The sequence below is a fragment of the Desarmillaria tabescens genome (genome assembly GCF_030435595.1).
Source record: "Desarmillaria tabescens strain CCBAS 213 chromosome Unknown EV420scaffold_11, whole genome shotgun sequence".
In the NCBI taxonomy this organism is placed as follows: Eukaryota; Fungi; Basidiomycota; class Agaricomycetes; order Agaricales; family Physalacriaceae; genus Desarmillaria; species Desarmillaria tabescens.
In genome coordinates, this window is record NW_026848310.1 from 999,136 (window position 1) to 1,011,530 (window position 12,395).

The 12,395-nt window shown below is 48.6% G+C and overlaps 4 protein-coding genes across 4 annotated transcripts; 1 reads left to right on the top strand and 3 right to left on the bottom strand.

Moving 5' to 3' along the window:
* EV420DRAFT_1531262 (uncharacterized protein) lies at positions 1-2,094 on the bottom strand. Its single transcript, XM_060472654.1, has 7 exons — positions 1,723-2,094; positions 1,510-1,673; positions 1,229-1,460; positions 978-1,175; positions 830-927; positions 694-774; positions 1-646 (listed from the first exon to the last, which is right to left on the bottom strand). Exons 1-7 carry the CDS (start codon positions 1,984-1,986, stop codon positions 190-192), a joined length of 1,494 nt encoding a protein of 497 aa, XP_060333180.1. The 5' UTR covers positions 1,987-2,094; the 3' UTR covers positions 1-189.
* EV420DRAFT_1531266 (uncharacterized protein) lies at positions 2,095-4,434 on the bottom strand. Its single transcript, XM_060472655.1, has 11 exons — positions 4,118-4,434; positions 3,949-4,065; positions 3,817-3,900; positions 3,705-3,764; positions 3,586-3,649; positions 3,301-3,534; positions 3,187-3,251; positions 2,883-3,137; positions 2,673-2,827; positions 2,444-2,621; positions 2,095-2,393 (listed from the first exon to the last, which is right to left on the bottom strand). The coding sequence occupies exons 1-11, from the start codon at positions 4,292-4,294 to the stop codon at positions 2,178-2,180; spliced, it is 1,605 nt and encodes a 534-aa protein (XP_060333181.1). The 5' UTR covers positions 4,295-4,434; the 3' UTR covers positions 2,095-2,177.
* A 345-nt stretch (positions 4,435-4,779) lies between these two features.
* On the top strand, positions 4,780-9,544 carry EV420DRAFT_191232 (uncharacterized protein). Its single transcript, XM_060481145.1, has 13 exons — positions 4,780-4,938; positions 4,994-5,443; positions 5,496-5,553; positions 5,604-6,558; positions 6,604-6,867; positions 6,926-7,097; positions 7,149-7,325; positions 7,377-7,442; positions 7,493-7,726; positions 7,772-8,154; positions 8,436-8,784; positions 8,835-9,360; positions 9,412-9,544. The coding sequence occupies exons 1-13, from the start codon at positions 4,912-4,914 to the stop codon at positions 9,492-9,494; spliced, it is 3,744 nt and encodes a 1,247-aa protein (XP_060333182.1). The 5' UTR covers positions 4,780-4,911; the 3' UTR covers positions 9,495-9,544.
* EV420DRAFT_1669224 (uncharacterized protein) lies at positions 9,423-12,347 on the bottom strand (the record flags this gene model as incomplete). The annotated part of the gene is made up of 11 exons (XM_060479023.1): positions 9,423-10,281; positions 10,337-10,522; positions 10,582-10,653; positions 10,708-11,066; positions 11,120-11,348; positions 11,401-11,490; positions 11,542-11,669; positions 11,723-11,760; positions 11,810-11,889; positions 11,940-12,212; positions 12,267-12,347. 11 exons carry the CDS (start codon positions 12,345-12,347, stop codon positions 9,595-9,597), a joined length of 2,223 nt encoding a protein of 740 aa, XP_060333183.1. The 3' UTR covers positions 9,423-9,594.
* Positions 12,348-12,395: the final 48 nt, after the last annotated feature.

The following is a 12,395-nucleotide window of genomic DNA, read 5'->3' on the forward strand; positions in this document are numbered from 1 at the left end:
CAAAGATGAATACACTGTGGACCATTAAGGGCAGCCCATGTGAACATGCAATGTGCATGCTTTGTAATACGTATCAAAGCAAAGCTTCTGTCCAAAAAATATATGTACTGCTATTATATGTAGTAGATTGCCCGAGATAAAATACAAGTGGAATATATGCAGATGTCTGTTATTACACATAACTCCTAGTCATGACGCCCCTTCCGATGGACCTGCGAGGTGCAAGTGCACGGGACTTAATGACGACACAACCTGAACTCGACCGTCTCTCGGCTTCCAATTGGTCGGTCTCTGACCCCACCCTATCCATCCTCGGACTCTATTAGAGCTGGTTTGATCGTATTCACACATCCTGGACCGATTCTCGCCGGCGGGATCCCAGGAAGAATCTATCCGGCTCTCCTTGACGGCAACGTTAGCGAGCTTGGTTTGCACATCGAATAAACCTATGTATTTAGAGTCGAGGGTGACGTTCGATTCTGCCTGAGTGTTTTGTACATGGAGGTCTAGTGGAACGGGCGGGGTGGAGGAGTCGTGGGAAACATCCAGTGTGAGCGGGCCATTGAAGGTTTGGACCCTGCCGATGAAATTTAAAGGTTCATTATATCGATTTGGCGCTAGAAGTACGACACTAGCATCAATTTCACTGCGAAATGCTCAGCCTACGTTAAAACAGAGACGAGAGGAACAAACCTGTTTCCCGTATCCAAAGAGAAGAATGTAGGATGATGGCGATCTTTATCTTGCACTAGCGTTATGTTTGCATAGATAGGACTGAGAAAGGGTCCAAGGTATGAGCAAATATTCACGAGCCAGAAAATTTACTTACCCTCCAACAGTGTCAAGCTTGAGGTTTTCGGATGCATTAAATGTGCCACTTATAGATGCCAGAGCATTTTTAACGGCTATCTTTGGTGCTTGCATAAACTAAGGCAGACTTAACGCTCTTCCAAGACACATGTGTAGGATCGACTCACATCGCAAATAATACCCATGGATGCTCCCTCGATGCTGACCTTGCTAAACGAAATATTGTCACCAAAATCTCCGAAGACTTGAGTGAACATGGGAAGGTAGGTTGCCAGGTAATCAATATTAATTGCGGAAGACGTTTGAGGGAAAAGAAGGGTGATGGCAACAGATAAAGAAGCAGCATCATCCAAATGGTTGGGAACCTAATGACGTTCGTTTGAGTAAATGTAAGTTGGCCAAAAGGGGGCAGACACACATAAAGAGAAACCCCTCTGTCGCTTCCTGTATCAGAAAAACATACATGCGTTCTCTGACGAAGATTAAGACTTGAGGATTGCAAAGAAACAAGAAGGAGGACGACATCCGCTGACGAGTCTGGGTTGATATCCACTGTAAGATTTCCAGCAATGCCAGCGGCGTCAACCGCTTTGATAGAAACATTAGAGCGAATGGAAATTGAGCCGGAAGGTAATAGGGTATGAGAAGTACTGTGCAAGCAGTGTTAGAAACTGCATCTCTGTTGAGTTAGAAACGCACCTGGCAGAAAATAACGAGTGTAATGGATCGTCCTCTATTGTGTCCCATGTATTACACCCCACTGTCTCTAACGACAGGACAGCATTGTTGCCGAGGCTTTGAGGAGATATGGAGTCATCATTGGGCCATGGTCCTGGAGGACCTCTATGTTTCTTGGAAAGTCGCTGCAAGAAAATGAAGGAAGGGAGTGGAATGATCCGGGAGCAGACGTACCGTCACTATCAAGGGAACGCCAATCACGACAGAAAGAACAACATAGATGACAAGGGCATATAATGTAGCACGCCAAAAGCGAGCGTCGACTCTGCTGTGAAGGGACTTGCGGGTAGGAGTGAGGTTGTGTTGTGCTTGGGATGTTTCGTAGTCTGGTAGAGGCGATGAAGAGCGACCGACGGCTCTGTCTGGAAAGCGCAAAGTCGGACCAGCGACGGAAGAATCAAGTTTAGCCTGCTGGTCAGCTTCTTCAAGGATGATCATAGCTGGATGCGGCTCATGGAAAGACGACCGCGACGATGGGCTTGCGAACGCTGGGCAGTGCTTGGAGGCAACGCTTCTTCCCGTGGATGACTAATGCGCAGTGATCCTTCAGCCTTGATGCACCCCTGAGCCTGTAATTTCTTGTGGCCGGCAAATCCTACATACTATTATTTCTTAATAAAATTATATCCCTACAGTTCTACATACTGCCCGGGTCCGTGTTCTTTGCCAGATGGCGAGAACACTGAAGAAATTGCACGCAGACCTCGCATCCAGAACCGCAGCAGCGCTCCGACACACTTCGCCGTGCTTTCCTTACATACCCTAAATAGTGACGTGAACCGCATGCGGATTTCGTCAAGCACGGAGCCTTTCCATTCGTGGCCAATCCCTGGCGACGGTCGTGGCTGCAAAGTCGGTCAGGTGTGTAAGCCGATGCTTCCAATATATTACTCACTTGATGAGGCACATTCTCGACTTCCCGAATGATATCCTCCTGCGACTCCGTGTGACTAATATCTCGCCACATACCCCGGAAGATATTGGCAGCGTTCAGGCTTTCACTGAAACGATGCAGGGTGTTTATCAAGGCTACAACCTCCGATCGTTGAAGCAAATTCGAATTTGTGTCCGGACTTGAGACTATGTAAGCAGATGAAGAGCCATTTGAGATAGAAAAGACGAACTCGAGTGCCCTATCATCCATTTCGAAGAGGATCTTAAGGGCCGTGGCTACGCCGGTTGTTTGGACTTTACCCCATAGCCGACACTTATCACAGCCAATACAATCCATAATGCGGGTCACATTCCGGAAATGAGTTTTGAATTCCTCTCTTACGATCTGATCGTGCCCAATTGGTTACTGATATATAGACAAAGTGATAATCAGGACTCACATTGGCGTTGTCACCCTGGAAGAGAACGGATTCGTCAAATTTTCCAGCGCGTTGGGCTATAGAGAGAACGTTGGACAATTTCGCTTTCGTTTCCAGGTCATCTTCATGATTTCCCGTAGAGCAGTAATCATAAGCCGAAAGATAGGGCCCAAGTCTGGCTACTGCGCGGAGGAGAAGGACAGTATTGAAGTATATGTACTGTAACCTCTCCGGGTAAGCGGCGACCCGGTTCACGAAACATTGGAGATTGGGAGCCTAGGACATAATTTGAACATGCAGAATGAGCAAAAGCGAAAAAGCGTACCCATTCACCAGTAGTTTGATTAAGATACTCCAGACAGATATGAGTCGAAATAGATGCATGTAGGCCTCGTGTGTGTGTCAGTGCGATGTATAATGGTTCGATAATAATGTTTACCAGACACGATTTTGTAATATACCCTCTTTTCCAAACACTGGTTGTCACTGCCTTCATTAAGCTGGCTTGCGAGAGTATCTGGAACGGAAGCAGATGGCTTTCCTGGTTTGATGGCAGATTCAGAAAGACCAAAACAGTTCTCTCGATAAATAGCGCCCCACACGCCCCCTGCTCCTGCACCAGAATATCCGGTATAACGCTCGGGTATCAGTGAAAGATCGTAGTATTCCCCTTCTGACAACAGATATAGATGATTAGAAACCAACGTGATGTGCATATCCTCACCTGTGTTGTCATCTAGAAAACAATAATCTGAATCACGGTGATAGCAGCCAGGTAGTGAATGAAGCTACGCAATGCATCGTTAGCGCGCTATGGATGTGACAAGCTCAGCGACAACATACATCCTCTACAGGTGGGGCTTTGCTTAGGGCGGTTGCCCTCCACTTCTCTGGTATCTGGCTCTTGAATATGCTATTAGAGATGAGGAAGGCCACAAACAACCGAGAAACTAACCTCGTCTACAGAAGTGATAGCACAACCCGGATCACTACACAGACCATAGTCATCCCAGAACGGACAGTCGCGATACAAGTCTGCCTGGTATATCGTTAAGAGCCGACTTTTGCTGGATTTCATAGACCTTACCTGGAAATATTTGAAGAATGGTGTGGCCACTAAGTCGTGAAGATTCGCAAACAAATCCTCATTTACACTTTCGACTGTTTCATAGTCGCATGAAGTTGTGTCTATGGGGCCGGTCGGCTTTTCCGCGGAATGAGGAAATGGTTACAGGAGCTGGATAAACATGACATACAGATGCATTCTCGCAGGACGTCTCCTTCACGGGTTGGTATTCAAGAACGTCGTGGACATTCTGACCCTTGGCGCTCTTTGTCAGGCCTTCGGATAGGATAGAGCTTGCGGTCGTGGTTGCAGGCAAGAAAGCTTGCAGTATAAGAGCGATACGAAGAGCACGGCAAAGACGGTTCATTGGAGATGATACAGCGCCGGCGCAGACGAGGTAGCTGGTGGTAAGATACAATCCTAGGTGACGCCGGAGAAAAGGATAGTTTGTGGCAAATGTGCTGGACGTCACATCTTCAGTTCCACGTAGGAGACGAGAACCACGTGGTCTGTTCTCGATCAGCCTCGAGCTCGGCGACTCAGTCAGCAAGTAACTTAGACTCGACATAGCATCTTTGCATAGGCCATCAAACCTGTCCTCTAGGTCTTAGGCGCGTAGTATTTAGTACCATTATGACTGCATATGTAGCAGGTATCTGTATATCTATCTATACTTACCTCCCATGCCGTACGTACCTTTCACGTAGAATGTAATACAGCAATATTTCAGACAGTCTGGAGTTCAGCTTCATCGAATGATTGCCGTTGAATAAATTGTATACGGTCTGCCAGCATAGACCCTGCAAGCCACGTCAGGCCTTCAGGACTCGGGTGCAAAAAGTCGCACGGTGCTGAGAATCAATCTTTTCCTCACACCATCACTTTCCGACAGTCGTTGCTTGGCTGTATTACTGGCGCACGAGTTAACTGCTCGTCGCCTTGGTCTTTTTCCGTCAAAGGCTTTTCGTTCTTCGGACACCCGTAATGGCCCTCTCTGCCGCTGACCTCCAGGTATGTGACCCTTCTGTCTTCGGAATTTTTTGTTTCATTCTATCCTTATCCTTAGAGGAGGCACGAGCTCGAAGGCACCCCGGACCCATTCCCTTCTCTTGTAGAGTCGCCAGCTAGGCCCAGGACTCAGGCTCCTGTTACTCAGGTGGACACCAATTCCCAGACGGCCTTTCCCTCTCTTGCGTCCGCAACGCCCCAAGCTGCTCCTGCCCCAAAGTCAGCCTGGGGCACCGACGCTGGTCCTCGCATCAAGCCCAGTGTCGCTAGGCAGCCCGTCTTCACTGACTCATTCACCCTCGCCGCTATCGAGTTGACTGCTTCCGGGAGAGATCAAAAGCCTCCGACTCTTGGTGAGGTCATGAAGCAGGTTATGACCAAGTACAAGGTTAAGCTGGATGCGTCTCGCAATGAGCGTACTCGTCAGACCACATTTCACATCAAGGCCGACACTCAGAAGGAACTTGATAAGGCCAAGAGAAGTCTTCTTGCTCTTCTCAGTCCGGTGGTATGCCTTGTCTATTAACCGGTCGTCCTGCGTTCATCTTTTCTGGTTCCAGATTACACGTGTCATTCAAGCTCCAGTTTCGACCATCGCTAGCATTATCGGGCCTAAGGGTACGAACAAACATTATCCACATCGGCTAGCAACTCATATATGTGTCAAGGTGCGACGCTGAAACAAATCCGCGATCAAACGAGTGTGAGGGTCGACATACCCCGCAGAGACACACTTGCCCTTCCAAATGGCAGTGGACATGTTAACGGCAGTTCGTCAGGCAAAGCCACTCCCTCTCAGGACGATGAAGAGGAGGAGCTTCTAGTCCCGGTTACTCTGGTTGGCCCTCAGCCCTTGGCTTACGAGGCAGAGGCTCTTTTGAAAGAGATCATATCGTCAAAGACCTCGAAGACTACCCAGCGCGTTCGCGATATCCCCGCTCATATCCTCCCATTTGTCATCGCTCGGAAGGCTCAGTTTGAGGCTGCGGCAGAGGGAGAGGAAATCAGGTTGACGCTGAATACTGTGGATCGCGAAATTGCCGTCAATGGTGATCGTGAAGCCGTCGGACGTGTTATCGAAACGATTAGGGCTACTATCGATACCTTCAAAGCTGCGTTGACTTCTCTGAAGATGTCTTTACCCAAACGACAGCACCGGTTACTTAGCGGCCCAGCGGCCCAAGAGGTGATGTCGAGAAGCAAGTGCGCTGTGATCGTGGCAAAACCGGATGAACCCAGTGACGAAATTATTGTCTGGGGACATCCCAATGATCTAGCAGGCGGTCTTACGGCAGTCATGGAGCAGGCAAACTCGAAATACATTCACGAATTCCCGCTCCCCGGACCCATTGCTACATCACGACAACTTTTAGCGTATATGACGCGTATCAACTACCCAAAGACGCTCATGACAGCCAATCCGGATGTCTCGGTCTATACACCGTCCCTGGCTGCCATTGACAAAGCTACGTCTCTAACGATTGACCTTGTCGGTGACAAGTCTGCTGTTGATGTAGTCGTCAGGCAAGTTTCGGAACTGATTGGAAAGCTCATCGGCGCTACTCTTGAAGTCAATATCGATTGGCTTGTCCACCGTATCATAATGGGAAAAAATGCTAAGAAGTACGACCATCCTCGTTTTTAGGAGATCTACTAAGCACTCTATAGAATCAAGCAGTTCCATGATGTCCACAACGTTTCGGTATATTTCCCTAGCGAGGCGATGGAGCAGTCCTCGGTTCTCTTGGTATACGATCCGTTATCGCCATCGGCATCACCTTCTCCGGACGAGAAAAGGAAGCATTTGGACGATGTTGCCAAGGAACTACTGAAGATGGCAAAAGATGCGGCTGATGTCAAGAGTGAAGTCGTTTCAGTAGCTAAACGTTGGCACGAATCCGTCGTGGGTGAAGGCGGCACCACTCTTAATGCGTACGTGTTTAAGCTTCCAATCCCCGTCGTGACAGTCATTTGATCTGCTTATACTCAGTATTATTGGGGAGGACAAGGCACTCTCTATTAAGGTCGGTGCTGATGCTGCTGATCCGTCTGGCGAAGATGTCATCCTTGTCCGTGGAGCAAGCGCTGACGTCGACCGAGCCGTCAAGGAGATTCTGAAGATTGTCGAAGATGCCAAGAACGACGAGATCGTGAACAGTTATGTATGCGCATCATAATACCAGCACCTTAGCTCAGCCTGACGTTGTGTCTAGTCTACCGAATTTGACATTGACAGGGAGTTTGTTGGGCGCATCGTTGGTGCTCAAGGTGCCGGCGTTAACAAGCTCCGCGACCAGCTTGGTGTCAAAGTGGATGTTTCGGACGATGATGAGAAGGAGAAAGAGGGCAGCAAGAAAAAGAAGGGCGTCCATCACAAGTCCAGGGTCACTGTGAGTATCGCTCCCTTGGGCATATCGCATGAACCTTATATGTCTTTGAAGATCACTGGCAGAAAGGAAAATGTTGAGGAGGCGAAGAAACGGATTCTCACACAGTTGGAGCGCATTGTGAGTGTACTCTTCTTTGATCTCGAATACAATATAACGTCCATGTCCAGGCCGACGAAACTTCGGAAGTGCTCAAGATTCCGAGCCAATACCATTCTTCATTGATTGGTGCAAGTGGTAAATATGCCATTCGACTCGAGGAGAAGTACTCTGTCAAGATCACCTTCCCTCGTCAACATGCCGAGAATGGGGAAGCTAAGACCCGCGAACAATTGAAGTCGGATGAAGTTCTTGTAAAAGGCGGCAAGAAAGGTGTTGCTGGTGCCAAGGCTGAATTGCTCGAAGTATGTTCAGCACCATCTTTGTGCACATAATGCTTATTTTTACAGGCCCTCGAATTTGAGAAGGAATCGAACAACGTTCTCAAGTTTACTGTACCTACTCGTTCAGTTGCTCGGATCCTTGGACGCGGAGGCGCATCCATCAATGAGATCAAGGATAATACTGAGGCTCAGATCGATGTCGACAAGGCTTCCGAGGATTCCTCTGTCACCAACATCACCGTCAGAGGGACCAAGAAGGCCGTAGCTGACGCTAAGGCCTCTATTTTGGCTATTGCCGACCAGATTGCCGAGGAATGCAATGCCACTGTCGTCGTAGAAAGCAGGTTCCATCGTACCCTTATCGGTAGTGGTGGCCAAGGCCTCAAAGAATTAGTTGCTCGTTGCGGTGGTCCCTCAGACCCCAAGGTTCTAGCTGGTCTCATCAGATTGTGAGAGTGTATCCTTCACTCCTGGTAAGCAACTCTTTCGGGCCGGGCCAAAGCCAGCGGAGGTAGGTGGATAAGTGAAAATTTGACAAAAGTCTTTTGGCCACAGCAAAATGAATCGGCATTTCTTTTAATGGTAAAGCCGACGGATTTGGCTGTGGTCAAAAGACCATCCAAATTTCATCTCCATCCGAAACCCTTCTCTTGCTTTTGACCGGCGCGAAGCAGTCACCTGCCAGGAGTGTTTCCAGCCGAAGAAATCGTACTGAAATGAAGTTGAATAGCCCTCGGCAAGGCGAACCTTCTGACGAAGTTCGCCTTCGTGGTGAGCAGAAGTTGGTTAACAAGGTCAAGGCCGAACTGGAAAAGGCCGTCGCCGCTCTACGGGACCGCGTTGTTTTGGCCGTCGACATTCCAGCTATCCAGCACCGTGCTCTTATTGGCCGTGGGGGTCAAAATCTAAACGAGATGCAGAACAAGCATAACGTACAGATCCAGTTCCCCGGTTCTCGCTCATATGGACAATTCGGCGAACCTGAGAATGCATCAGAGTTTGCCGATGCAGATCCTGGAAATCTCGTCAAAGTTTCTGGTTCACGCGCAGCCTGTGAAAAGGCTGTTGAGGAGCTGAAGGTAAATTCTGTTTATTCTCGTCGTAGTCAGGATACTCATAAACTTTCAAGACATTGGTGAAACCTGCTGTTCCTGAGGGAGTGACCGATATTGTGGATGTTCCTCTCAAGTATCATCATGTCATCTCGCAGCAAGGTCAATTCTTCCGGACTTTACGCGCGGTCGGGGTACAGGTTGATCAGTCTGTTCAACCCCAGCAATCCGCTGTGCCCAGTCGTCCGTCCCCGGCTGATGCAGATGCAGCTAATGCTCGGATCGATGCGGACGCGGATGCAGAAGAAGCTACTTCTGATGTTGTCTGGGAGGTTGTTCCCAACTATCAGAACGTCGAGGAGGGTGACTCAGCTTGGACCCTCAAAGCCCGGGATCAAGCTGCGTTGGACAAAGCACGTCAGCTCATCACCGATGCTGTGAATGCTGCTGCGCAAATGACCTCCGTTGGATTCCTCACTTTACCTGATCGCTCCCTGTTCCCAAGAATCGTTGGGTCGAAAGGCGCAAATGTCGCACGTCTTCGCAATGAAACTGGTGCCGATATTACTGTTAGCAGAGAAAACAGTACGATTGTCATTATGGGTGAGTCTGAATGTCAATATCGTCTTATAACTACTAACATTCATATTTCAGGTTCTGAAAATGACATAGTCGCCGCTAAAGATGCAATTCTGAAAATGTCGTCGACAGGTCGATCGCAACGTCGACACTCTTGATCTCTCTACATTACTGGATATTTAATTGGCATGTAGTTATGACGTTGGAACATTATTCATGAAGAATCAGCTGTGATTAAAACTACTGCGCTATTTGTCACTATACATCCTCCAAAGGTACACCGTCCACGCCGTCCGCACCGTCTGAATCATCCAGTGGTACACCATCGAGATCATCGTCAACGGTGGGCCGGGGTGACTTGTCCGCATCGTCTACTATAGGTTCACCATCAACGTCGTCCATTGGTTCACCATCGATAGCATCCATCGGCTCGCCATCAACATCCTCATCTGTTCCATGGGCACCCTCGCTGTCCAGGTCCATCGGCTCACCGTCCTGGTCTGTGTCTCCTTTTACCGCATCAGCGGACGCGAGGTGGAAAGTACTTGTTTTGAATTTAGAACTGAAGGAGGGCCCAACATCCTGAGTTTCGCCTTTGTTTGCAGATGGCATCGATGCTAGTTTGGCAGCACCTTCCAGCCGGGATCTAAGCTCCCCAGTGTATTCGGCGGGGAATACGATCCAGTCATCCCAGATATCGAGCACCGTAGTGATCTGTTTTTTAAATGTCTCTGCAGTGATTCTCCCTGGAAAGGAATGATAGATGTTGGCGAGATGGTCAAAAACAATTCCTAGCCTAGACTGAAATTCTTGTCGAAATTTCCAGGCGCTGGGCACGGAGGATGCAGAGTTGTGTAGGATGTCACATATCAAATACAAACGCGCGACCTTTCGAGGCACCGGGGTACTGTCAACGAGTAAGGAGGCAATGATAATGTCGGCAACCTAAGTCGGCTATAGTTAATAGAGGCCATCGAGGTGATAAATCACCCTAACTAACCTCATGCGCCGCTTCTGCGTGTTCAAGGCTAAATGCCATACAGCGGGCAATTTCACCTCGTTTGCCTGATAACGCTCGGAGCATTGCTTCGAATCGCTTTCGCGCAAGCTTGCCGAGCACAGTTTTGCGTACTCTCTCACGTTCTGAATCTTCTGCGGAATCGGTCGAGTAAATTGAGTTGTATCCCTGTATAAATGTATTGATTTAGGCGTCAGACTAAACTCTGCCACTAGGATGCCCCGTACGTCGTCAATGAATTCAGGTGACATTTCACGCTGATCTTGCATTAAATCGAGGTAGTATCCATGACGTCGATGCTAAAAAGAAGACTTTAAATAGGCAGTGTAGATAATAATTCCTATAAGACTTACTTCTGGACGAAGGAAAGCATACTTTGGATTGTTTTGCTCCCGCAGACGAAGATTTTTTTCATACTCAACCCCTTGACCTTTGATCTCAGCGACAACTGCCCGTATGAACGTATCAGTCACAACTTCACTCTCATCTATATGACCGCGATAGGATGGGCTATTCGAACGACGCCGAGGTGATAGACTACGTGAACGTGAATGTCGCGTACGGCTGTAGGAACGCCTTCGACGAGGAGATCTAGATCGGCTGCGGTTCCATGATGAACTTCGCGACCGCCGAGAAGACCTATCCCGAATATCTGCTCCGCGACCTCTTTCCTTTGAGCGACTTCGACTTCGAGTTTTGCGCAGATTTGAGACTAAATATAAGAAAGACGGTGAGATAGGGCCCCATTTAGCGAGTTAGATATACACTTTCCATACATCGGCTTCGCCGCAACAGGTACAGCTTTGCTCCAACCCACTCTCAGAATGGAGCCACCCCAGTCAAACCCATCAAGCTCACGCAAAGCTTCCTCCGCATCCTTTCGTTTCATAAATGATACAAAGCCACTTAGCCCACTGTTTTTGGTTCGCCTAGTCGCCGTCATATCGGCACCTGGACCGACAGTAGCGTCGGTCCGGGGCCACATTATTTTGACCTGAGAAGACACACGATAAGGCATAGGACGATGCGAGCACACTATACCATACCGATCCTACAGGTCCAATGCGCGCAAAGAAGACGCCTAGACTTTGTTCGGTAACATGAGGCGGCAAATTTGCCACGAAAACATTCGACGTCTGTGTGACGACAGAATTCAGAAAATGACAGAATTCAACAAATGTAGATACCTGTGGGTCTCCTCTATCTTTACTCCCGCTCTGTCCGTCGTAAGCTGCTTTGCCCTTAGCAATGATTTGTCTCTCAATCACTTGAGACGCACCTGCTAGAGCAGTGACAGACCGACCATGTCCGTGAGCTAGTAGATCGTCAGAATTGCTGGCAACCCTCGATAACACAATTGTAAATGACCATGACGAGAATATCTAGCTTCGCGTTCGGCTTGTTCTCTATCTTGGAATGAGTATGGCATTTTGACGGAGTGTAGACAGCATTGACCTTTTAATTTCTTCAAGAAAAGAATCCATTGCACGTTTGCCTTTGGGCTTAGGAGGAGCTGAGTTTGGCGGTGAAGGAGACTGAAGATAATGAAAACCCCATTCCACCAGAAAGCAATGATGAATCTGACCCTGTCCCTTCCATGAGATTTCCGTTCTGACGAGGCTGCTGTGTGGCCATATGCAGGCCCTAAATCTGCCGCCGTTCCTGCCTTGACGAAGTTTGAGCGAGTCTTCCTGTCGTCGCCCTCAAACACATCCAAAAATTCAGCATAGGCTTTGGCGGCATTGGCTGCTTCTTCTCGTTTCTTTGCCTCTGCGGCCTCTTGTTCTTTCTCCCTGCGTGATTTCTTCAGCTTTCCGGAGGTGTACTGCGTCACTTTTGCATCATCGACTGTCTTCGACTATGTTTTGTTGGTAAGCGGGAAACAGAAGAAAAATGGCCCTATGCATCGCACTGGGAATGAAGACTCGTCTTCTTCATTGTCGAAAAAATGGGACAAATTAGAGGAGGCTAGCTTGGACTTGGTCTTGTCCATGATGAAGCCAGGAGGAGGAACGTGGGAATGTGGTGTTGTTTGCCTCGG

What these genes read in the sequence shown, in the direction of transcription:
- EV420DRAFT_1531262 (XM_060472654.1), bottom strand. Translation starts at nt 1,986, where the DNA reads ATGATCATCCTTGAAGAAGCTGACCAGCAGGCTAAACTTGATTCTTCC. An exon ending in CACTCGTTATTTTCTGCCAG is followed by an intron (nt 1,461 to 1,509) that starts GTGCGTTTCTAA and finishes CTGCTTGCACAG; the next exon opens with TACTTCTCATACCCTATTAC. An exon ending in AAGCTTGACACTGTTGGAGG is followed by an intron (nt 775 to 829) that starts GTAAGTAAATTT and finishes ACCCTTTCTCAG; the next exon opens with TCCTATCTATGCAAACATAA.
- EV420DRAFT_1531266 (XM_060472655.1), bottom strand. Translation starts at nt 4,294, where the DNA reads ATGAACCGTCTTTGCCGTGCTCTTCGTATCGCTCTTATACTGCAAGCT. An exon ending in CTATCACTTCTGTAGACGAG is followed by an intron (nt 3,765 to 3,816) that starts GTTAGTTTCTCG and finishes AGCATATTCAAG; the next exon opens with AGCCAGATACCAGAGAAGTG. An exon ending in ATATTACAAAATCGTGTCTG is followed by an intron (nt 3,252 to 3,300) that starts GTAAACATTATT and finishes CACACACACGAG; the next exon opens with GCCTACATGCATCTATTTCG.
- EV420DRAFT_191232 (XM_060481145.1), top strand. Translation starts at nt 4,912, where the DNA reads ATGGCCCTCTCTGCCGCTGACCTCCAG. An exon ending in TTGCTCTTCTCAGTCCGGTG is followed by an intron (nt 5,444 to 5,495) that starts GTATGCCTTGTC and finishes TTCTGGTTCCAG; the next exon opens with ATTACACGTGTCATTCAAGC. An exon ending in GGCGGCACCACTCTTAATGC is followed by an intron (nt 6,868 to 6,925) that starts GTACGTGTTTAA and finishes GCTTATACTCAG; the next exon opens with TATTATTGGGGAGGACAAGG.